Raw genomic sequence first — 23,074 nt, forward strand, 5'->3', positions numbered from 1 at the left:
ATAGAATAGAGTAAAATAGAACAGAATAAATAAAATAGAGTAGAATTCAAATAGAATAGAATAGGAGAGGAGAGGATAACAGAAGAAGAATAGAAATAGAATGGATTGAAACAGAACAGAATAGAGTAACAGATTAACAGAGTTGAAAGGGACCTTGCAGGCCATCTAGAGACCCTACATCTGCCTCTATCTAGGATCGAACTCACAATCTTCTGATTGTGAGGCAAGAGCTTCACCTCTAACCCATAGCAGCTATCATCATCACCATCATTATCCTCATCGGGAATTCTACCAATTTTCACCCAGTTTTAGGGTGAAATCCAAGCTTGAGATGGTCTTGGAATTGCAAGCTTTTCATTTTAAGGGAGTAAATTTGCGTAAATCGATTGCAGAGACTCCTCACTATGCAAGAGTTTATTTAGGAAGGAATTTGTTGATTGAATTCATCCATTGGAGGCAGTCCTCAATTTTCAAATTGGCTAAGAGGTGAATTAATTCACTGCAGAGTCCTCAATCTACAAGCATTTATTTAGAGATGAATTAATTCATTTGCAGATCGTCCTCAAATTGCAACTGTTTAGGGACAAATTAATTGATTTTAGGTCGTCCTCGAAGGGATAAATTGATCAGTCCCCAATTTTCAAGAATATTTAGAGATGAATTGATTCCAGATAGCCCTTGAATTGCAAGTTTGTTTAGGAACAAATTACTCAATTGCTGATAGTTTTCGACTCACAACATTTTAGGAATGAATTCATGATTGGAGGTAGTTCTCAATTTTCCAACAAACTGGTTTAAGAATGAATTAATTCAATGCGGGAAGTCCTCAATCTGCCAGAATTTATTTAGAGATTAACTCATTCATTGCAGAGAGGCGTTGAATCGCAACAGTTCATTTAGCAATGAATTCTTTGATTGCTGATAAACAATCCTCCAGTTGCAATAATTCATTTAGGGATGAATTCATCAGTTTTAGGTAGTTCTCAATTTACACCAGTTCACTTAGGGACGAATTAATCGATGGCACAATAGTTCTCCATTTACAACATCTTTCTTTATAAATGAATTTATTCATTGTTCATTCAGGAATGAATTAATTAGTTTTAGGTAGTCCTCAATATACAACCATTTATTTTAAGATGAATGGATTGATTGCAGATAATCCTTGAATTAAAACAAATTAGGGTTGAATTCATCGATTGCTGGTAGTCCTCCGATTGCAAGAATTCATTTAGGGATGAATTAATCAGTTTTAGGAAGTCCTCAATATACACCCGTTCGCTTAGGGACAAATTAATAGATGGCACACAGTAGTTCTCCATTTACATCTTTCTTTAGAAATGAATTAATTCATTGCAGATAGCCCTCAATTTGCAACAGTTCATTTAGGGATGAAATAATCAGTTTTGGGAAGTCCTCAACAGACAATGATATATTTTGAAATGACTGATTGCAGATAATCCTCAAATTGCAACAATTCATTTAGGGATGAATTAATGGATATGCCAGGAGTCTTCAATTTTTGAGTTTATTTAGAGATAGATTGATTGCAATTAGTCCTCAAATTCCAAATTTGTTTAGGGATGAATTAATTGATTGCAGATAGTCCTCAATATCATCATCAACGAAAACTGAATGGAGCTAGCATGGTGTTTTTTAATGGCCAGATGCCCTTCCTGTCGCCAATGGGGAGTTTTGTTCCGCAGATATATTTTCAGTATGCCCAGAGAGAGAAATAATCAGCCTCTACCTAGGATCAAACTCAATAGACAAGTTTATTTAGAGATGAATTAATTCATTGTAGATAGTCCTCAACTTGCAGCAGTTCGTTTAGCGACTGTTCTAAGTTGCAATGGCAAGTGGGGGGAAGACGTATGGCTATTTTTCATACTTAAGACCGTTGCAGCGTCTCCTTGGGTCGTGAGATCAAAATTCAGGTGCCTGGCGGAAGGACTCATGTTTATGACGGTTGCAGTCATGTGATCCCCTTTTGTGACCTTCTGAAAAGCAGTCGACGGGGAAGCCAGATTCACTTAATAAACAGGTGACTCACTTAACAACCACAGGGATTTGCTCTGTGGCGAGAACAGTTATAAAATAGGGCAAATCTCACTTAACAAACACCTCGCTTAGCAACATTGTGGTCGTCAGTTGAGTACTGCCTATAATAATAAATTATTAGTATTAATAATTATAATTATTAATTAAAAGTCTACGGAGAGGGGCGGTATACAAATCTAATAAATAATAATAAATAATAATAATAATATTGTAATTATTAATTTAATTATTCATACTTGGTGGAGGTCATGAGGGCGGCGAGGAAGATGAAGGAAGTCTTACAGCAACCTGATCAGGTAGGCCAGTGCAGGAAGGAATCTTCCTGACAGTCATTTGCATAATAATAATAATAATAATAATAATAATAATAATAATAATAATTCACCGCTACATTACGCAGTCCTAGGTGCTTGGGAAGCGCCCGACTGGTGATGAAATACGAAATCCAGCATAGTGATCTCATTTGCTGTGTTGTACTGAAATAATAATAATAATAATAATAATAATAATAATAATAATAATAATAATAATAGTAAGTAAATTAGATTTGTATGCAGCCCCTCTCCAAAGACTCAAAGCGACTTAATGACCATATTAAGTTAACACCGGTTCTTGCACTCACAACCCATGTATAAACGCCGATTGCCGTGTCCCAGGATCACGCAACCTACCTTTTGTGACGGTCCTAGCCCCTTTCTGACAAAGCCAGCGGGGGGAGCCGGATTTGCTCAACGACCGCATGATTCACTTAACAACAGCAGTCATTCCCAGCGGTGATTGTCCTACAAGTCAACGGGAAAAGCTGGATGTGATTCACTTAACAACTGTGGCCACAAAAAGAGACAGAGAGAGAGAGAGAAGGCGAGATTGTAAAATCAGATAGGGCTCCCTTAACATCGCTTAGTGATGGAAATAATGGGCTCCATTATGGTCGTTAAATCGGGAAGGGAATTGGACATATGTGGCATACAACTCCCTTTAACAACCGCTTTGCTTAGCAACAGAAATGTCAATCTCGGTTTTGGTCATAAATTGGGGACCAGCTGTAGTCTTGGCAGTCCAGAAAACAGACCACACAGATGTTCTCTCCCCACCTTGCAGAGTGGATGGAAGATTGGAGTTTCCTGTCCCAGCTGTGGGCCTGATCCTTCCAACTTCCTCGACTTAGAACATTTAGTGACGATTTACAAAATTACAAAAAGTGACCTAGGGCTGGTTTTTTCACATTTATCACTTTCGTCCCCATGTTCACATGTGGTCAAAACTGAAGATGCTTGGCCTACAGGTTCACACTTATGACGATTGCAGAATTTCTATCCTGTAGTCTATTACAGGTAGTCCTTGATTTACGACAGTTCATTCAATGACCGTTTGAAGACACAACACCCCTTCTATAAGAGACCCATGACCATATTTCACACTTCTGTCTGTTGTGGCCTCCTCATGGTCACGGGAATCAAAATTTAGGCCCTTATCTCACATTTATGACGGTTGCAAACCTCCCCTCTCCCCGGTCACAACGATCCTCTTTCTGTGACCAAATCAACCAGAGGACAGGGCAGAAAGCGAGATTCAATGTTTACTCACTTATTAAGCTTGCAACGATTCCCTTAACAACCCCCCCCCCCCCACCAACTGGTAGTTGGAACGGTCGTAAAACCCAACCAATTCTCACTTAACATCCATTTTGGGGCTCCGGGGTGGCCGTAACTTGAAGCCTAAACCCAATGGAGGGTGTTAAAAGAGGGCAGAAAAAAACTGAAAAGCTTCGCTTTATATACATATTTCTGCCCCCACAAAATGGAGGAAAAGAACCTGGTTGGTTTATGGATGGATTAATTTTTTTAAAAAAAGAGCCGCAACCTATAAAAACCTTTGCCTGGTTGGTTGTTATTATTATAGCAAGGATAAAGATGATGATGATGATGATGATAATTGTCCCTCTGGATCATTTATTCTAAGAAGGAAGATTACACTCCCCACCCCTGCCAAGAAAAGTAAATTATTGCAAAAATTAAAGAGGATTTAATTGAATTTAATTTAATTTTTTTATTGCAAAAAGGGGGGGGGGGATGTTCTTAGGGTGGGGAAGATCTCCTAGGGGGGTTGTTTCCACCCGGGTCCGTCTTATGCATACCTCCCCTCTCAATCTCTACCCCCCCCTCCCAAAATACAGGGAAGAATTGCCCCCCCCCGCAGGGAACCTGGGAACGTTGGCTTGCAAGGAGTTAAACCCGGGTCTTTTTTTTCTATTTGCCACCCCCCCCCCCCTCACAATATCTCCCGGGTTGGGAATGCACCCCTTCCCTCCCTCTCCTCCCACCCCCCCCCCCCCGCGCCGTTCGTAATTGCAGCTTTCCGGGTTTCCCTGGCAACGGGGAGTGAGACAGTCACATGGTGAGAGGAATATTAAAAAAAAAAAATAGAACGAGCCAGAGGAGCCAAATGGGGGAAAAAAGAGAGGGGGGGGGGCAAGCAGGAAAGGGGGAGTCAAAGTACCTGCTGGGGAGGCCAGGGGAAAAAACTACGAGTCCCGAGAGCCTTTGCGCGGCCGCCGGCCTCTTTTGTGCAGCGGCTTTTGGTTTCCCCTTCATCCCCGATACCTATAATTAAATGTTCCGGACTCGTCCTTTTGTCTTCGCTTTAGCCAAAGCTTGGTGGCGGAACCGGCGGGGTTTTGTGGGGTTTTTTTTGCAAAGGGGGCCGGGAGTTGTAGTCCTCGGCCCGGCAGACGGTTATTCCAACCCTTGGCAAAACATGGAACGGGGCTCCGCTCCCGAAGAGGCCGCAGCTCCGGCTCTCCAGCCGGACGAAGGTCAGTGGGCTGTCCCGAGGATAAGGGTGGAAGGAGGGCCGGGGCGGAGTCGGAGCAACGGGCAAGGAGTGCAATTAATCCCGATTAAGCTAACAGGGAACCCGCCACAAATCTCATCCCAATGTCCCCTTCCCCGAACACCCCCACCCCAAAAAAAATCTGACTTTTTGCTGCCTGTTAAACCGGCCTGCTAACCAGGAACGTGCAATGCACACGAAAGTCCCGGGTGCCGGTGTAGGGAACCGTACGTGTGCAACACGTGTGAAGATCCCAGGTGCAAAAGTGCCAGGCGGTGAATCACGAGTGTGGAATGCACATGAAGGTCCTGGGTGCAGAACCACCGTGCAATGAACCAGGAATGTGCAATGCAAGTGAAGGTCCCACTTGCAAAAATGCGGTGAAGCATCAGCGTGCAATGTTTTATTTATTTAGTTAGTTAGTTTGTCCAATACACAATGAGGGTTTTAGTGGGTATATATCTATATACACATAGTAAAATACATGATGAAGGTTATAGATGAGATACTCATAGTAAAATATATCTAAGAAATAATAAAAAAGAACGTATACTGTAGTAATAGAACATATCAATGGAAGAAGAGATATAGGAATAGAAGAAAGGTATAGGAGATATAGGAGAGCAATAGGGCAGGGGACGGAAGGCACTCTAGTGCACTTGTACTCGCCCTTTACTGACCTCTTAGGAATCTGGAGAGGTCAACAGTGGATAATCTAAGGGTAAAGTGTTGGGGGTTTGGGGATGGCTCTATGGAGTCCGGTAATGAGTTCCACGCTTTGACAACTCGGTTACTGAAGTCATATTTTTTACAGTCAGGTTTGGAGCGGTTAATATTAAGTTTAAATCTGTTGGGTGCTCTTGTGTTGTAGTGGTTGAAGCTGAAGTAGTCGCCGACAGGTCGTGAAGGTCCTGGGTGCAAAACCATCGTGCAATGAACCAGGAGCATGCAATACACATGAAGGTCCCAGGTGTCCATGCAGTGAACCAGGAGTGTGTGATGTACGTGAAGGTCCCACCTGCAAAAGGGCCATGCAGTGAATCTTGGCCCCAGGTGCAAAACGTGCAGTGAATCTGGAACGTGCAATGCAAGCGAAGGTCCCACATGCAATAGAGCTGTGCAGTGAATAACGAGCATGCAATGCACAATGAAGGTCCCAGGTGCAAAACCGGCATGCGATGAACTTGCAGTGCAGGTGAAAATCCCACGTGCCAAACCACACTGCAGTGAACCATCAACGGGCAAGGCCTACGAACATGCCACGTGAAAAAACACCGCGCAGTGAACCATGATTGGGCATCGCCAGGTGTCAAACTGGGCATGCAGTGCGTGCAAATGTCCCATGTGCAAAACTTCCATGCGGTGAACCACCAACATGCAATGCACATGAAGGTGCCAGGTGCAAATTTTCCATGCAACAAACCACAAATGTGCTGTGCACGGAAAATGTGCCAGGTGTTAACATTTATTATTGTTGTTGTTATTATTATTATTATTATTATTATTTATTATTATTATTATTATTATTATTATTTATTAGATGGACCATGAGGTCTTTTTCTGCCGTCAGTCTTTTATGTTTCTATGTTTCTTTTTCAATTTTGGATACTTTCTTTTTTCTTTTTTTAATGTGTTTGTGTTTCTTGTGCCTCAGGACAGATTTCCGGAGCTATCGAAGTGGAACAGAAGTTTCTTTTCGGGCCTAGTACCATCGAGAAGTTAGTAGAGCTGGGGGCGATCCTGGAAAGCCACGTCTCTTTTAGCGACAGCTACTACGACGTCCACGACTGGTCCTTGACCCGACAGGATCACTGGCTGCGGGAACGCGAGGGGGTCGGCTGGGAGCTAAAATGTCCCCCGGTAGGGGAGATGGGAAGCAAGGAGACCCCGTGTGCGGCAGAGATAACTAAGCATCCATCCGCTCCATTTTTGCAACCACCGAAGGACACGAGATCGTCTCACGTAGCCACCCAGTACCGAGAGGTGACGTCTCCCCAAAGTATTGTGACCCGCCTCTGTGGTTTATTGGACAGAGATCCCGGAGAGAACTGGAAGAGTTGTGTGAGCAAAGCAGTGGAAGAACTGGGCTTGGAGGTGTTTGCTAGTTTTGTGACCACGCGTCGCAAATACCGCGTAGGGGATTTGCACGTGGATCTCGATGAGGCTGATTTCGGCTACGCTGTGGGCGAGGTGGAAGTCGTGGTCCAGCGGTTAGAAGACGTTCCTGAAGCTCTGGAAAAGATTCAGAAGTTTTGCAGGCAGCTAGGTAAGGGTCTTGTGTGTTTGTATATGAGCGTGTGATAAAATTCATTTTTTTAAAAAAAATGATTTGGACATCTTTATCTTAAAACGCCTTCTTGGCTTGAAAAAAAGCACTTTGGGAAAGTTTCAGATTTAAGATGGCATCAGATTAATTTGTTATCACCTGGAATTATGCTCAAAACGTGGTTCTAATTGAGCGGGTCCAAAGACGGGCTACAATAATGGTGGAAGATCTTAAGCATAAAACGTATCAGGAAAGACTTCATGAACTCAATCTGTATAGTTTGGAGGACAGAAGGAAAAGGGGGGACATGATCGAAACATTTAAATATGTTAAAGGGTTAAATAAGGTTCAGGAGGGAAGTGTTTTTAATAGGAAAGTGAACACAAGAACAAGGGGGCACAATCTGAAGTTAGTTGGGGGAAAGATCAAAAGCAACGTGAGAAAATATTATTTCACTGAAAGAGGAGTAGATCCTTGGAACAAACTTCCAGCAGACGTGGTTGGTAAATCCACAGTCACTGAATGTAAACATGCCTGGGATAAACATATATCCATTGTAAGATAAAATACAGTACAGGAAATAGTATAAGGGCAGACTAGATGGACCATGCCGTCAGTCTTCTATGTTTCTATGCTCAAAAAAACGTGGTTCTTATCCAGGGGTGTCAAACTGGATTTGTTCAAAAGCTGGATCCGCATTGTAGTTCTCCACGGGCCAGCCAGGGGTGAGGGAGGGAGGAGACAGGACAGATGTCTCCTGCAGAACTTTTACAGAAAAAGTAGGGTGCAGCTTCATTTTTGGCTTCCATAGCCTCTTGCAGCATACTCCCGGCCAAAAACGGGCTGCACAGAAACCCCGCAACACCCATTTTCGGCCTCCACAAACTCGTGCAGCACTCTTCCGGACAAAAATGGGCCGCGTTGAGGTCCCTTGAGGCCCCACGTGGCCTGTTGTTTTTGCGAGAGTTCGGCGGGAGACCAAAAATGGGCTGCAGGGGGCTGCATGTGGCCCATTTTGGCCGGCAGAGGTATGCCACGCTGGTTGTTTGATATTTTCAGGCCAGCCCATGGACCAGGTTCAAGCACCCTACAGGCCAGATCCTGGCTGCAGGCCTTGTGTTTGACAAGCCCTATTGTAGCCTGTCAATAGAAAGAATTATTTTTCTTCCTTTTTCCTCTGCTAGGCTTGGAAGAAAAGACCGCCATTCCTGGCAAGATGTCGGTGTATTTGCACAGATTCACACCTGCCCATTACAAGGCCTTGACGGAGGCTGGAATTGTGCGGAAAGTGATAAATACAACAGAAGGACAGAATGAAAAAGTCTGATGGGGCAACAACCAGGATGGAATGAGAAAGTTTCGTCTCCAAACTACAGGATAGTCCAGAATTGTTGAGAAGGTGGTGTCGCTCCAGCTCCAGCGGTCCTTGGATGAAGCCGATTATCGAGGCCCTCAGCAGTCAGGATTCAGGCCCAGCTACAGCACGGAAAATGCTTTGGTTGCACTGGCGGATGATCTCTGGCGGGCCTGGGGTAGGGGTTTATCCTGGTGCCTCTTGACCTCTCAGCAGCTTTCAATACCATCGACCACGGTATCCTTCTGCGCCGACCGGAGGGGCTGGGAGTGGGAGGCACCGTTTTATGGTGGTTCTCCCCCTACCTCTCCGGTCGGTCGCAGTCGGTGTTAGTGGGGGGCCAGATGTCAACCCCTAGAGTCCTCCCTTGTGGAGTTCGTCAGGGGTAGATTCCTTCCCCCCTGCTGTTTAATATCTACTTGAAACCGCTGGGTGAAATCATCCAAGGATATGGGGTGAGTTGTCATCAGTACGCTGATGACAACCAGTTGTACATCTCCACCCCGTGTCCACTCGGTGAAGCAGTGGAAGTGATGTGCTGGTGCCTAGAGGCTGTTAGGGTCTGGATGGGTGCCAACAGGCTCAAACTCAACCCCGACAAGACGGAGTGGCTGTGGGTTTTGCCACCCAAGGCCAATCCCATTTGTCCGTCCATTACCCTGGGCGGGGGGGGATTATTGACCCCCTCAGAGAGGATCTGCAACTTGGGCATCCTCGATCCACAGCTGACTTTAGAACATCACCTTTCGGTTGTGGCAAGGGGGGTGTTTGCCGAGGTTCGCCTGATGAACCAGTTGTGGCCCTATCTGGACAGAGAGTCACTGCTCACAGTCACTCATGCCCTTATCACCTCGAGGTTCAACTACTGCAATGCTCTCTACGTGGGGCAATTTTTGAAGAGCGTTCGGAAACTACAAATTGTGCAGAATGCTGCCGCGCTAAGCAGTCATGGGTCTTCCTAAATACACCCGTTTCTCCAACACTCCGCAGACTGCATTGGTTGCCCATTGGTTTCCGGACACAATTCAAAGTATTGGTGATGACCTACAATGCCCTACATGGCATTGGACCAGATTACTTACGGGACCGCCTTCTGCCACATGAATCCCAGTGACTGGTCAGATCCCACAGAGTCGGCCTTCTCCAGGTCCCGTCGACCAGACAATGTTATCTGGCAGCAGGGCCTAGAGGAAGAGCCTTCTCTGTGGTGGCCCTGGCCCTCCAGAATCAGCTCCCTTCAGAGATTTGCACTGCCCCCAGCCTCCTCGCCTTCCACAAGAGTCTCGAGACTCACTTATGTCGCCAGGCATGGGGCAATTAGATCAAGACCCCCCCACTATTAATTGTGATTGAATTGGCTGACTGGTTTTAATATTGGGTTGTTAGCTTGTAGTTTTTAATTAATTAGATTTGTTTATACACATTGTTTTATATTGTGTCTTGTGAGCCACCCCTAGTCTTCGGAGAAGAGCGGCATACAAATCTAATAAAAGAAAAAGAAAGAAATTATCTATAAATTTTTTAAAAAGTCAAATAAACTCTACTTTTCCTTCCAAAGATAGTTTATTTTTCCTTTTTCTTTAAATCAAAGTTTGTGATCTTTTCACCTTTCCTTTGACTGTGTTTCTCGATCGCTTTCCCCCTTTAAGAAGGCTGGACTTCAACTCCCAGTATTCCCCAGCCAGCTTTGTGACGAGAGGAAAAGCTGGGGAATTCTGGGAGTTGAAGTCCAGCCTTCTTAAAGGGGTAAAGATTGAGAACTGCTTCAGGATTTTCATGCGCCTGACGTGACATGAAGCAGGTCAGCCAATGGCTGAAAGAGGGAGGGGCTTGGCTACTTAATCACTTGGATTATCTAAAATTATCTGTAGAAAAATGATCAGATTTAAAACAGCTGGAAATGTGGTGGAGATCAAGAGATGGAAGGAGAAACATCTAAAGGAAGCCCAACTTTTAAATCCAAACACACCCTCTTAGCCCAGAGGTCTTCAAACATGGCCAATTTTTAAGTCTTGTGGACTTCAACTCCCAGAATTCCTCAACCAGCAAAGCTGAGGAATTCTAGGAGCAAACCTGGCTGGAGAATTCTGGGAGTTGAAGTCTTAAAGTGGCCAGGTTGGAGACTCCTGATTCAGCCGACTTCACCCTTCATGCTACTTTTAACCTGGTTATGGCAAGGAGTCAACAGCCAAAAGTTGCGACATACATTAAAAGAGGCGGAGCTTGGATGATACAATTAGGGCCACCGTCTTGATTCCTGGTTACCCTGTTTTGTCTCCATCTTGTTTAAGATTTGTGGGACACCCAACTGAGTTCTCCGGCTAAACAAAGCGTTGTGGGTTTGGTCAATACTGGTCACTTCTTGTTGGCTGGCCTTCCTCTGTGGCTGACCAAGGATGGTGGGGGATGAAGCTTTGGCCATAGTTAATGATCCAAGACATGGACGAAATTGGAAGATGGCATGCTAAGCTGGACCTAGACGGGGTTCCACTTATCGGTTGCTACCGATACCCCCTCTTGGATCGTCACCGGCAGGTGAGGGTCCAGCAGCCGCGTACGCACCTGTCGGCACAAGATTTAGCCTCTGCGCATGCACAGCAAGCGAAATCTCGCACAAAGGTGCTCTTGCCTGTGAGATTTTGCCAATTTTCGGTGATTTTTTTTTTGCTTCCGCACATCTACAGAAGTAAAAAAAAATGCTAAAAATCGGTGAAATCTCACACACGAATATTCTTACATGAGATTTTGAGTGCTGCACATGCGCAGAAGCAAAATCTTGCGTCGACGGGTGTGTGCGTGACTGGTAGTAAGTGGAACCCCCCGCTGGCTCCAGCTTAGCGTGCCATCTTCTCGCGTATGCACGCATCTGGGCACAGAGAGGCGCGCGCATTTCAATTTCCGCCAGTGGAACCCCGATCCCAGCCATACTGGTTGCCACCTATTACTGGGCAGTGAAGGGCTGCTTATCTTCAGCACTACCGGCACACCCTCCGAAGCCGTCGCGGCCACAAGTGCATCCTGCGCGAGATCCGGCTTCTTTGCACCAAGTGAAATTTTGTGTGAGCGAGCGGTATTTCGGCAATTTTCACTAATGTTTTTGCTTCCGCCCCAAAATTGCTAAAATCTTGCTCGCACGAACGTCTTCACACAAAACGTGCAATAGCTGAACCTTGTGCAGGGGCGTGGGTCGGGGATGTGCAGAATGCAGCTGCGAGAGCAATCATGGGCTTCCCAAGGTATGCCCATGTTACACCAACACTCCGCAGTCTGCATTGTTTGCCGATCAGTTTCCGGTCACAATTCAAAGAGTTGGTTATGACCTATAAAGCCCTTCATGGCATCGGACCAGGATATCTCCGGGACCGCCTTCTGCCGCACGAATCCCAGCGACCGGTCAGGTCCCACAGAATTGGTCTTCTCCGGGTCCTGTCGACTAAACAATGTCATCTGGCGGACCCAGGGGAAGAGCCTTCTCTGTGGCGGCCCCGACCCTCTGGAATCAGCTCCCTCCAGAGATTAGGATTGCCCCCACCCTCCTTGCCTTTTGTAAACTCCTTAAAACCCACCTCCGTCGTCAAGCGTGGGGGAACGGAGACATCTCCCCCTGCCTATGTAGCTTTAGTGCATGATATGACTGTATGTATGTTTTTTATATTGGGGTTCCTTGCTTTTTAGACTTTTTAAATGTACAAGTGTTATTTTAGATTTTGAATTATTAGATTTGTCAATGTATATTGTTTTTGTCACTGTTGTGAGCCGCCCTGAATCTGCGGAGAGGGGCGGCATACAAATCTAATTAATAATAATTAATAATAATAATAATAATAATAATAATAATAATGTGCAGCTGTGTGCACAGCTCCCATTTTTTGCACTGGAGTTGTGCACCGGACCGCATAACCAGCAGCCCATCACTGGAGATAACCAGTAATGGGCAGCCAAACTTTTTACTGCCACACTGTAGGTGTGGCTTATTTTGTGGGCGTGGCTTAATGGTCATGTGACTGGGTAGGAGTGGCTTGCCGGTCATGGGACCAGGTGAGAGTGGCTTGAACGACTATCATCGTTCAAGTGAACTGTCAAGGCCTCGACTTACAACCTTACCCGTGTCGTTCGCTGGGGTGACAATTTGCTTCGCGTTTCCCGCGCTCTCCTTCCTGGGTTGCCCCCCGCCTCAGGCTGGGTAGCCGGGCGAACGGGTGCTGCCAGAAGCATAAATGCTGCCAGCGCCGCTTCCACCCATGCCTTCTGCTGGCACCTCAGGTGGGAGATGGCTGCGTGAGGCTGGAGGGGAGCCGGGCAGGAGAGAGGGAAGCTCGTCCGAGGCCAGGAAGGAGGAAAGAGGGAAAAAGCAAGGAGCGCAGACGTAGCAGCAGGGGAAAAAAGGAGAGTTGAGCCGAGACCAGTAATCCAGGAAGTGATAGCTGTCAATCAGCTGGAGCTGCGCACGCATCTTCATTTCCACTGATGGAACTGCGTTCCACCCTGTCCTGCCTGCTGCTCACCCCTGGATGTAACCAACTGGTGGGCGTGGACAGTCCCCAAACTGCTGAAATGTTTGCTCTTCGCGTTGGGTAGACTGGGCTGAACTGACGCAGGCTGGTGCCTTTTCGTTTTCCAGTACGGGCCCACCACATCGCAGGCCACGCGCCTCATGTTTTGACATCCCTGCTCCAAATCGATCCCTTCAGAAGGGAGAAAAATCCATGCGCGCGGCCGCCGCGTCAATTCGACAACCCGCTCCTTCTCTTCCCTCGTTTACCGCCATTGATTTCCACTTAGTCTCGCTCAGTTGTTGTGGAGTTTCCCCATCCGGCTGATCAATTCAATTGATTTACTAGCAGTTGAAATGAAGAGAGAGGGGAAAAGGAGCTGACGAGCCATCGGGATTTCCCATATTTACACCTCCGCACGTGCCAACGCTCCGCAAGGGCCCAGCGCTGCCCGCACTGTGGGAAGCCCTGCTTCGAAAGTATTATAAGTCCTCAACTTATAATGACAGTTCCTTTAGCAACCAAAGTAACAATGGCACCGGAAAAAGTGACTTACGACTTCACTCCAATCAATATTCTTAATTCCTTTCGCTTTTTAAAACATTCGTGGCAATTCTAGCTAGCAGGTTACGCAGTCTCGAGGCCCGTCAGCTCCTAAACACTGTCTTCTTCATGCAGGTAATCCTTGACTTACAACAGTTCTTTTAGTGACCGAAGTTAAAACGGCACTGAAAAAAGTGAATTATGATTTGAACCAATATTGATTCTTTTTGGTTTTTTAAAGCGTCCTTAGCCATTCTAGCTAGCAGGTTACTGAGTCTCAAGGCCCATCAGCTTCTAAATTTGAGGTAGTCCTCGATTTATGACGGTTTATTTAGTGACCGACGTTACAATGGCACCAAAACCCCTGACAAATTTACTTGAAGCAATATTCTTGATTATTTTTGCTTTTTAAAGCATTTGTGGCCATTCCATCTAGCAGGTTATTGAGTCTCAAGGCCTATCGGTTTCTAGATTTTAGCTGCTTCGTGCAGGTAGTCCTCAATTTTCAACAGTTCACTTAGTGACCGAAGTGACTTAATGGCTTGAACCAATATTTTTGATTCCTTTTGCTTTTTAAAACATTCTTGGCCCTTCTAGGTAGCAAGTTACTGAGTCTCAAGGCCCATCAGCTTCTAAATTTGAACTTCCTTATACTGATAGTCCTCGATTTACAATTGTTCATTTAGTGACTGAAGTTACAATGGCACTGGAAAAAGTGACTTAACGACCGTGTCTCACTCTCACGACCATTGCAGTGTTCCTGTGCTCAAATGGTCAAAATTTCAGTTCAGCTTGGCAGCTGATTCATACTTACAACGCCTGCTGTGTCCCAAGAACATGCAATCCCTTTTGTGACCTTCCGACAAACAAAGCCAATGGGGGAAAGGGCAGATTCACTTAACAACCGGGTTTGCTAAGTTACCGAGTGCACTGATTCGCTTAACAACGGGGGCCAGATAGGTTGTAAAATGGGGTGCAAAGCTCATTTCACGAACTTTTTGCTTAATGACAGAAATTTTGGCCTCAATTGCGGTTGTAGGTCGAGGACTACTTGTAGATGACAATACCTCCTCCTCCTCCCGTGCTTTCACTTACCCATTGGATCATCTAGGTTCCCTCATAACATGCAAAGCCTATAAAATCCCCTATCCGAATATCTTTATACAGGTATTGTAGTCCTCAACTTTGCAACTGTGACTGAGCTCAAAATTTCTGCCGCTAAGCAAGACACTTAAGCGAGTGTCTCAGATAGCAATGGAAATTTTGGCCCCAAACTGTCATAAGTCCTTAAGATTTTTATTAATATTGTTTCCTCATTGCTTATTTGTCCCCTATAATCATTGTTTTACCTCATGATTCTTGACGAACGTATATTTTCTTTTTTGTACACTGAGAGGATTTGCACCAAAGACAAATTCCTTGGGTGTCCAATCACACTTGGCCAATAAAGAATTCTATTCTATTCTATTCTACAATATTCTACACTATTCTACAGTATTCTAGTCTAGTCTATAGTCTAGAATATTCTATTCTAAATCAAGGACTTCCTGTGTAAAAACTATTGCGCTTTGTACAGGCTTGGCGGGAGCAATCCCCCCTCCTCCCCATATCCTTCAGCACAGAATAAAGCCCTTGATTTACGCCCCCAAAATTTCTATTGTTAAGTGAAACATTTGTCTGGCGAGTTTCCCACTCCCCCATTTTACCTCAGATATTAAGTGAAGCAAGCACTGCAGTGGATAACTTACTCGCCCAGAATCAGGCTTTTCCCGTCAACTTCACTCGTCAGAAGGTCGCAAAAGCGGATCATGTGACTCCCAGGGCAGTGCGACCTTCGTAAGTCTGAACCACTTGCCAAGTGTCTGGATTTTGATCCTGTGACGTGAGAACATTGAAAGGTTCATCACTGTGAAAAACGATCCTTAATCTGTTTTTTCTCCCCCGTGCTGTCATAACTTTGAGTGGTCACTAAATGAACACCCATACACTGAGGACTTCCTGCCTGGAAAGCCTTTTGTAAACCTTGTGTGCCTCTGAGGCAAAACCACCTTTCTGGTATAACAAAACATGTTTATTCAAGTGCACATTTCAAGGAACACAGTGTACCCCAGAAATTACTCCAGGATTACTCCAGAAGTTCTTTACTCCCTGAGTAACCTACTACAGTAATTCACTTCCACGCACTCTCTGGGAACGAGTTGAGTTCTTCGACATGTTGTACAACAGCCCCGGAAGGCAGGGTGTAGGAAAAGCGTAGCCGCATCCGCAGAGGGATCTGGATTCGAGAAACAAGAAAATAAATAATAATTACCTCACAATCTTCATATTATAACCAAATGCTCGGAGGGTTAACACACATCCCAGAAAAGGGAAAATACTGTACATTGCACAGGGAGTCCTCAATTTACGACTGATCGGTTAGCGGCCGGTTTAAATTATGATAAACCCTCTGGTATCATTTGTGCTCCACCTCTAAGACACCGCACCACTTTTCTGTTTGCACACTATATATACAAAGGTGGGCTGCTAAGGGGGAACAGTGGTGTGTGCTTGCCCCTGTGGCTCTGAGTGCTAGCAGAGTCCAGCGCAATTCTGCTATTGCACCTGGGCAGGTAGCAAAATGTAATGTAATATATGTTATACAGTACATATATGTAGTATTTAGGCGGAATTGATTATATAGTATATATAGTCAGGGGCTATTATTATTATTATTATTACTATTACTACTACTACTATTATTGTTGTTATTATTATTATTATAGAAACATAGAAGATTGACGGCAGAAAAAGACCTCATGGTCCATCTAGTCTGCCCTGATACTATTCCCCGTATTTTATCTTAGGATGGATATATGTTTATCCCAGGCATGTTTCAATTCAGTTACTGTGGATTTACCAACAACCGTCTGCTGGAAGTTTGTTCCAAGCATCTACTACTCTTTCAGTGAAATAATATTTTCTCATGTTGCTTTTGATCTTTCCCCCAACTAACCTCGGATTGTGCCCCCTTGTTCTTGCGTTCGCTTTCCTATTAAAAACACTTCCCTCCTGAACCTTATTTAACCCTTGAACACATTTAAATGTTTCAATCATGTCCCCCCTTTCCCTTCTGTCCTCTATGCAGATGGAGTTCATTAAGTCTTTCCTGATACGTTTTATGCTTAAGACCTTCCACCATTCTTGTAACCCATGTTTGGACTTCTTCAATTTTATCAATGTCTTTTTGATATCAAAATCTATTATTATTATTATTATTATTATTATTATTATTATTATTACAGTATATTATTATTATTATTATTATTATTATTACTATTATTATTATTATCATTATCATTATCATCATCATCATCAAAAACAACAATACAATAAAGCAAATGAGATCACTATGCTGGATATTATTATTATTAATAATAATAATAATAATAATTATTATTATTATTATTTTCAGATTTTTCAGTGCTGTGCATGTGTGCACCCACACAGCATGGGACGAAGCAAACCGGCAGTGAATTAAGTTAAAAACCACCCGAGTTATTGTTGTTGTTATTTCTGAAGCAGATATCTCGATAGGATCATGGTCATTAGTGGGTTGCTACCAGAACAATGAAGGACGCCGCACCAATAGTAAAAATCAAGCTCCCTGCATAGCTTCAATGTGTTGCATGCGCCTGCGCATCCTAGCAAGACTTTGTTTCTGCGCATGCTCAGGATGCAAAATCCCACGAGACGTGCAGACACACAAGATTTCAGTGATTTTTTGCTTCTGCCCATGCGCGGAAGCAAAAAAATTGCTGAAATCTCACACTTGTGCATCCCCTTGTGAGATTTTGGCTCCTGCGCATGCACAGAAGCAAAACCATGCTGGGACGATCATGCACACACGCAGCTGAAGCTGTGTACGCAGTGTACCAGTAGCAGCGGTAGGAAGAATCCGCCCCGATCAGGTCCCCTCCTTGTCCTTACCTGTTTGGGGTTCAATACTCGGACGATCTGAGTGACGGCGGAGCCTCCCTGGCTTGTGACTGTAGAACTGCTGGGGGCCAAAAGTTCCACTTGGAAGGACTAGAAGGAGGAGGAGAGAATGGTCAAGCCACATGGGCTGAGGGGTGTGATTTGGGGCGGAGGGGAAGAGGAAGTAGAGAAGGAACGGATGGAAAGGAAGAGAGGCAGAAATGGGAAAGAATGTGTTGTAGCCCCAAACCTTCCAGGAGTCAAATGCAGACCATTGGGATTAAATAATAAAGGAATTTACTTTGCACAAGGAGTATACTGTATTTACAAATAAAGCGTCTTTCAAAGAAAGCGAAAGCTTTTCGGAGAAAGTTACAATCCATAAATATGTCTGCCAAATAATAATAATAATAATAATAATAATAATAATAATAATAATAATAATAATTTATTGGATTTGTATGCCGCCACTCTCCGTAGACTCTGTAGACTCAAAACAATCAGGGAGGATATTTCAGCTGGCAAGATTCCCAGAAAAAAAGAGAGAAGTACAAATAATTACCCAGCTGGAAATAACCAGAAGCAACTCCTAAATACCCTGAGGGCGTGACCCATTAACCAGTAGTACTACTCATGAGTGACTCTTCTCCTAGCCAACCATTCAAGTCTCTTAGATGCCCTTCGCACGCTAGCATGCAGAAGAGGCTCCTCCTCTTTCCCTAAGTCACTTAAGACAGGAAGGGCTGATTCATTCCTGATAGGAGGTGCACATTCATTCCTAAGAGGAAGTGCAGCAGGCCCTGGCTGTTGTTCTGAGTCTCTGACCCATCATCTTCTTCACTACCCATTTCAGGTGCCAGAAACACAGGACGTCTGTGCCATGCCTCCCTATCTCTGCATCCATGGTTATAGGTGCAGGATGAGAGCGAACCACAACAGAATGGATGAAAGGGGGAGAAGAAGATGAGAGGAATGAGGGGAAGAAGGGGTGGGAAAAAAGAAGAGGAGGATGAGTGGGAAGAAAGGAAGTAGAAAAGGGAGGAGGAAGGAAAGAGCAGAGAGGTGAAGGAAAGATGGAGAAGAAGAGACAGAAGAGAAGGAAAGGAGGAGGTGAAGAGAGAGGGAGAAGGAAGAAGAGGTGAGGAGTAGGTGAGGAGCAGAGGAAGCAATAGGTGAGGAGGAGATTCAGAGAAAGGGGGGAAGGGGGAAAAGAGGAGGAGGAGGAGGCAGATGTAAATGAACATAAAACGCTCAAGACGAAAAAAATGGTGAGACCCAAATCTAGCCAACAGAAAAACCCCATCCTTGTTTCTTCCTCTTCTCGTTCCTTTTCTCTCTTCCTCTCCATTCTTCCCACCTCCTCCTCTACCTCTCCTCCTTCTCCTCCTTCTCCATCTCTCCCTCCCCTTCCCATTCAACTTTCCCTTCCCATTCCTCCTCCTACTCTTTTTCTTCCTTCTCCTCCTCTGTTATTTCTCCTCCTCCTCCTTTCTACTCCTACTCTCCTCCTCCTCCTTCTTCCTCCTCCTTCCTCCTCCTATTCTCCAACTCCTTCATCCTCTTCCTCCCTCCTCCTCCTCTTCCTTCCCACCCCTACTCTCCTACTCCCTCCTCTTCCTCCCTTCTCCTCCTTCTTACTCCTACTCTCTTAGATTAGATTTGTATGCCGCCCCTCTCCGAAGACTTACTCCCTCCTTCTCCTCCTTCCTCCTCCTCTTTCCTATTCCTACTCTCCAACTCCCTCACTACTACTCCTCTTCCTTCTTACTGCTACTCTCCTACTCCCTCTTCTTCCTTCTCCTCCTCCTTCTTACTCCTACTCTCTTAGATTAGATTTGTATGCCGCCCCTCTCCGAAGACTTACACCTTCCTCCTTCCTATTCCTACTCTCCAACTCCCTCACTCCTCCTCCTCTCCCTTCTTACTGCTACTCTCCTTCTTCCTCTTCCTCCTCGTTCTACTGAAATACCATTCCTACCATCTTTTTTTCTGTCTGCCCATCTTTCTTCCTTTCTTGATGAAAAATGCCAAATGAAAACAAGAATGCCCACCCTTTCTACGGACCCCCAACCGGGGCACCTCACCTTGGGCACGGCCACCTGCATGGAGAAGTTCTCCACGTCCCCCAAGGCAGCGTTGGTCACCGTGGCCGTGATCAGCAGCAACGTGGGTTTCTCTGGATCCCGGAACATTGAAAACTCCACCAGCAACCCGTTCTCTTTGTAAACCTCCATGCGGGAGGGAGCGGCCTCTGCGGAAAACAACGGTTAGTTTAAAAACAAACAAACCAAGAGGTGAGAGAACGACAGCCATCTTCACTTTAAAGAATTTTGGACTGTCCCTATCCATGGCATTGGACCAGAATACCTCCGGAACTGCCTTCTACCGCACGAATCGCAGCAGCCAATAAGGTCCCACAGAGTTGGCCTTCTCCGGGTCCCGTCGACCAAACAATGTCGTTTGGCGGGCCCCAGGGGAAGAGCCTTCTCTGTGGCGGCCCCGGCCCTCTGGAATCAACTCCCCCCAGAGATTAGAACGGCCCCCACCCTCCTTGTCTTTCGCAAGTTACTCAAGACCCACCTGTATCGCCAGGCATGGGGGAACTAAGACATCTCCCCCAGGCTTATTATATTTCACGTTTGGTATGTATGTGCTGTATGGTTTTTAATTGTTGGGTTTTTTATATATTTTATTATTACATTTGTTCCATTGTTATACTGTTTTTTTATTGCTGTTGTGAGCCGCCCCGAGTCTTCGGAGAGGGGCGGCATACAAATCTAATAATAATAATAATAATAATAATAATAATAATAATAATAATAATAATAATAATAAGTCCTTGTTTGAAATAACTTCCGACGGTCGCTAAATGAACCCGTTGTAAGTCGAGGCCCGCCTGCAACTGTTATTATTATTATTTATTATTATTATTTATTAGATTTGTATGCCACCCCTCTCCGAAGAGTCGGGGCGGCTGTGTCGTCTCTAAAGGATCTTCTCCCCGCTTTTCCATTTTTAAACCCCTCCCAGATGTTTCCTGCCACTGTGATTTGATGGGAATCAAAATTCTCATTTTCCTGAGTTTTCATTTACACTCCCTGCAATCCGAATTGTGCAGGAAATCTTTCTTTCCGCTATAGTGGAAGTTTGGCCTTAGAAATAAAGATGAGAAGGCCTTCCAACACAATCGCAGAAATTACCGTCCTCGACTTATGACGATATTCCTCGACTTACGACTGTTTGCTAAGCGACTGTCCAAAGTTAGATCGAAACAAGGGACGCAGGACCACAGCCATCTCTATGATCCAAATTCAGAGGCTTGGCAACTGACTCATATTTCTGACCGTTGCCACATCTCTGGGTCACATGATTCCCTTGTGAGACCTTCCGACCAGCTGAATTCGCTGAACATGTGTTTCGTGTTACAAAACTTGTCGACTGCTGCGATTCACTGAACAAGGGAGCTGGGGTGGCACAGCAGGTAGAGTGCAGTACTGCAGGCCACTGAAGCTGACTGTAGATCTGTAGGTCAGCGGTTCAAATCTCATCACTGGCTCAAGGTTGACTCAGCCTTCCATCCTTCCGAGGTGGGTAAAATAAGGACCCGGATTGTGGGGGCAATAGGCTGGCTCTCTTCAAAAGTGCTATTGCTAACATGTTGTAAGCTGCCCTGAGTCTAAGGAGAAGGGCGGCATAAAAATTGAATGAATGAATGAACGAACAAACAAACAAACAAACAATGGAGGTGATACAATGGAGTGGAACTCCACTGAATAACTGTCTCGGTTTAGTAACAGAATTGTTGGGCTCCCATTGCGGTCAAAAATTGAGGACTAGCTGAATAGGTTATCCAAACCAAGAGGCTCAACAGTTTTAAATGGGATGGAACCAAAGGTGGGATTCAGCTGGTTTGAAATGGTTTGGGCGAGCCGGTTGTTAAAATTCCTGCCCAATTTGATGAACTGGCTAATCCTATTACTGACTGGTCCTGCCTGTTTTTCAGGCTGGTTTTTTGGAAAAAAAGACCAGCCCAAGACGGTGTGAAAATGGCTGAAAAACAGGAAGGGGCGGGGCCAGCCAGTGACAGAATTGCCCAATCCCATGTCTGCCTTTGAGATGAGTAGTCGGGAGGTGGAGGTGGAGCTGGGTGTGATGAGTGATGATGAGTTGGCCACACCCACCCAGTCACATAACCACCCAGCCATGCCTACCCAGCTAGAGAACCGGTAGTTAAATAATTATAATAAAAATAAATAAATAGATAGATACATAAATAAATAAAAAACAGAAATACACAGCAAGTCAGATTGATGTCGATATGCTGGATTTCATATCACAATATCACAAGTCATATTATTATTATTATATTATTATATTATTACAGTATTATTATTATTATTATTTTCACACAAAAAACAGTAATACACACAAACGAGATTGATATGCTGGATTTTGCATCAATATCAGAAGCTGAACACATTGTTGTTGTTGTTTTGATTTGATTTGTTGTTTTGATTATTGTGTTGCATTTTATATTATATTGTTGTAAGCCACCCTGAGTCTCGCGGGATTGGGTGGCATACATGTCGAATTAATAAATAATAAATAAATATTTCAACCCCACCGCTGAAAGGCACCTTTAGCTTAATAGATCCCGCCCGTTCTACCTGAAGGCTTTAGATTTTGAAGCAAGCCAAGAAGTGATCCTGTTCCCACATGGACTGGATTGGATGGAGGAGGAGATGGATCTACAGGGTCTCCGAGGAGGTCCAAGAGATCGAAGACCTAGCCAGAGAAAGACAAGAAGGACAGTGTTGGAGGGACCTCAATGGTCAACTAATCCAACCCCCTATTCAAGCAGGAGATTTACACCCACAATCAAGGCCCAAAGTTTTTGTCACTAAGCGAAACATTTGTTCAAGTGAATTTTGCCCCATTTTACGACCGTTGTGGCTACAGTCGTTAAACTAATCTCACTTCCCCCTTGACTTTGCTTGTCAGAAGGTCTCAAAAGGGGATCGCGTGACCCTGGGGGACACTGTGACCGTCATAAATATGAGTCAGATTCCAAGTACCTGAAGTTTGATGGGGTGACCATGGAGAGGCTATGAAAGTTGTGTGAAAAACGATCACAAGTCACTTTTTTCCTTGCCGTTGTAACTTCAAGCAATCACTAAACGAACTGTTATGAGTCGAGGACTATCTGTATCTTCCCAGATGCTCTTTACAAGGACTTAAATTAAATTAAGCTAGTAATCTACAGCCAAGCAAAATTGGGTTTAAATGTAAAACCCCTTGCAGGAATAATCAGATTTATACCGTATTAAGCTTCTTTTAAAGGCTTTCGTGGTCTCTGCTGCCCCCTAACGGCCAAAGGTAGACACTGCAACTCCCACCTGGTTAGGTTCTTGGAGTTTGGGTTCTGTGGATGGCTCCCCCTGCAGGACAATTGGAGTAACAATCTCATTTCCATTTTGGTCTGTTTCATGACTTTCCTTGCCGTCACCGAATTTCTCCACCACCGGCATCTTTTCTAGGATGGAGGATCTGGTAAAGGAAGGGGAAAAC

At 44.8% G+C, this 23,074-nt stretch overlaps 2 protein-coding genes and 1 long non-coding RNA gene across 4 annotated transcripts in view; 1 reads left to right on the forward strand and 2 right to left on the reverse strand.

Annotated features, from left to right (window-relative positions):
• Positions 1–512: 512 nt before the first annotated feature.
• Positions 513–4,897, reverse strand: LOC139175790 (uncharacterized). Its single transcript, XR_011560570.1, has 3 exons — positions 4,561–4,897; positions 2,733–2,843; positions 513–2,162 (listed from the first exon to the last, which is right to left on the reverse strand). It is a non-coding gene; the product is annotated as an uncharacterized lncRNA (long non-coding RNA).
• THTPA (thiamine triphosphatase) lies at positions 4,714–10,070 on the forward strand. Of its 2 annotated transcripts, none has more exons than XM_070767073.1 (3): positions 4,714–4,876; positions 6,548–7,159; positions 8,344–10,070. In XM_070767073.1, the coding sequence occupies exons 1-3, from the start codon at positions 4,819–4,821 to the stop codon at positions 8,484–8,486; spliced, it is 813 nt and encodes a 270-aa protein (XP_070623174.1). In that variant the 5' UTR covers positions 4,714–4,818; the 3' UTR covers positions 8,487–10,070. The 2 variants fall into 2 exon arrangements, with proteins under 2 accessions (XP_070623174.1, XP_070623175.1); XM_070767074.1 differs by lacking the exon at positions 4,714–4,876 and adding an exon at positions 5,919–6,348.
• A 5,528-nt stretch (positions 10,071–15,598) lies between these two features.
• AP1G2 (adaptor related protein complex 1 subunit gamma 2) overlaps positions 15,599–23,074 on the reverse strand; it is a 36,650-nt gene continuing 29,174 nt past the window's right edge. The window contains exons 18-22 of the mRNA XM_070730063.1: positions 22,903–23,053; positions 22,174–22,291; positions 19,591–19,757; positions 17,519–17,617; positions 15,599–15,824 (exon numbers count right to left, since the gene is read on the reverse strand). Coding sequence (XP_070586164.1) covers positions 15,720–15,824; positions 17,519–17,617; positions 19,591–19,757; positions 22,174–22,291; positions 22,903–23,053 — 640 coding nt within the window. The 3' untranslated portion in view covers positions 15,599–15,719. The remainder of the gene's footprint in view (positions 15,825–17,518; positions 17,618–19,590; positions 19,758–22,173; positions 22,292–22,902; positions 23,054–23,074) is intronic.

Source organism: Erythrolamprus reginae, chromosome Z (genome assembly GCF_031021105.1).
Source record: "Erythrolamprus reginae isolate rEryReg1 chromosome Z, rEryReg1.hap1, whole genome shotgun sequence".
NCBI lineage: Eukaryota > Metazoa > Chordata > Lepidosauria > Squamata > Dipsadidae > Erythrolamprus > Erythrolamprus reginae.

What these genes read in the sequence shown, in the direction of transcription:
- THTPA (XM_070767073.1), top strand. Translation starts at nt 4,819, where the DNA reads ATGGAACGGGGCTCCGCTCCCGAAGAGGCCGCAGCTCCGGCTCTCCAG. An exon ending in GGCTCTCCAGCCGGACGAAG is followed by an intron (nt 4,877 to 6,547) that starts GTCAGTGGGCTG and finishes CTTGTGCCTCAG; the next exon opens with GACAGATTTCCGGAGCTATC. An exon ending in GAAGTTTTGCAGGCAGCTAG is followed by an intron (nt 7,160 to 8,343) that starts GTAAGGGTCTTG and finishes TTCCTCTGCTAG; the next exon opens with GCTTGGAAGAAAAGACCGCC.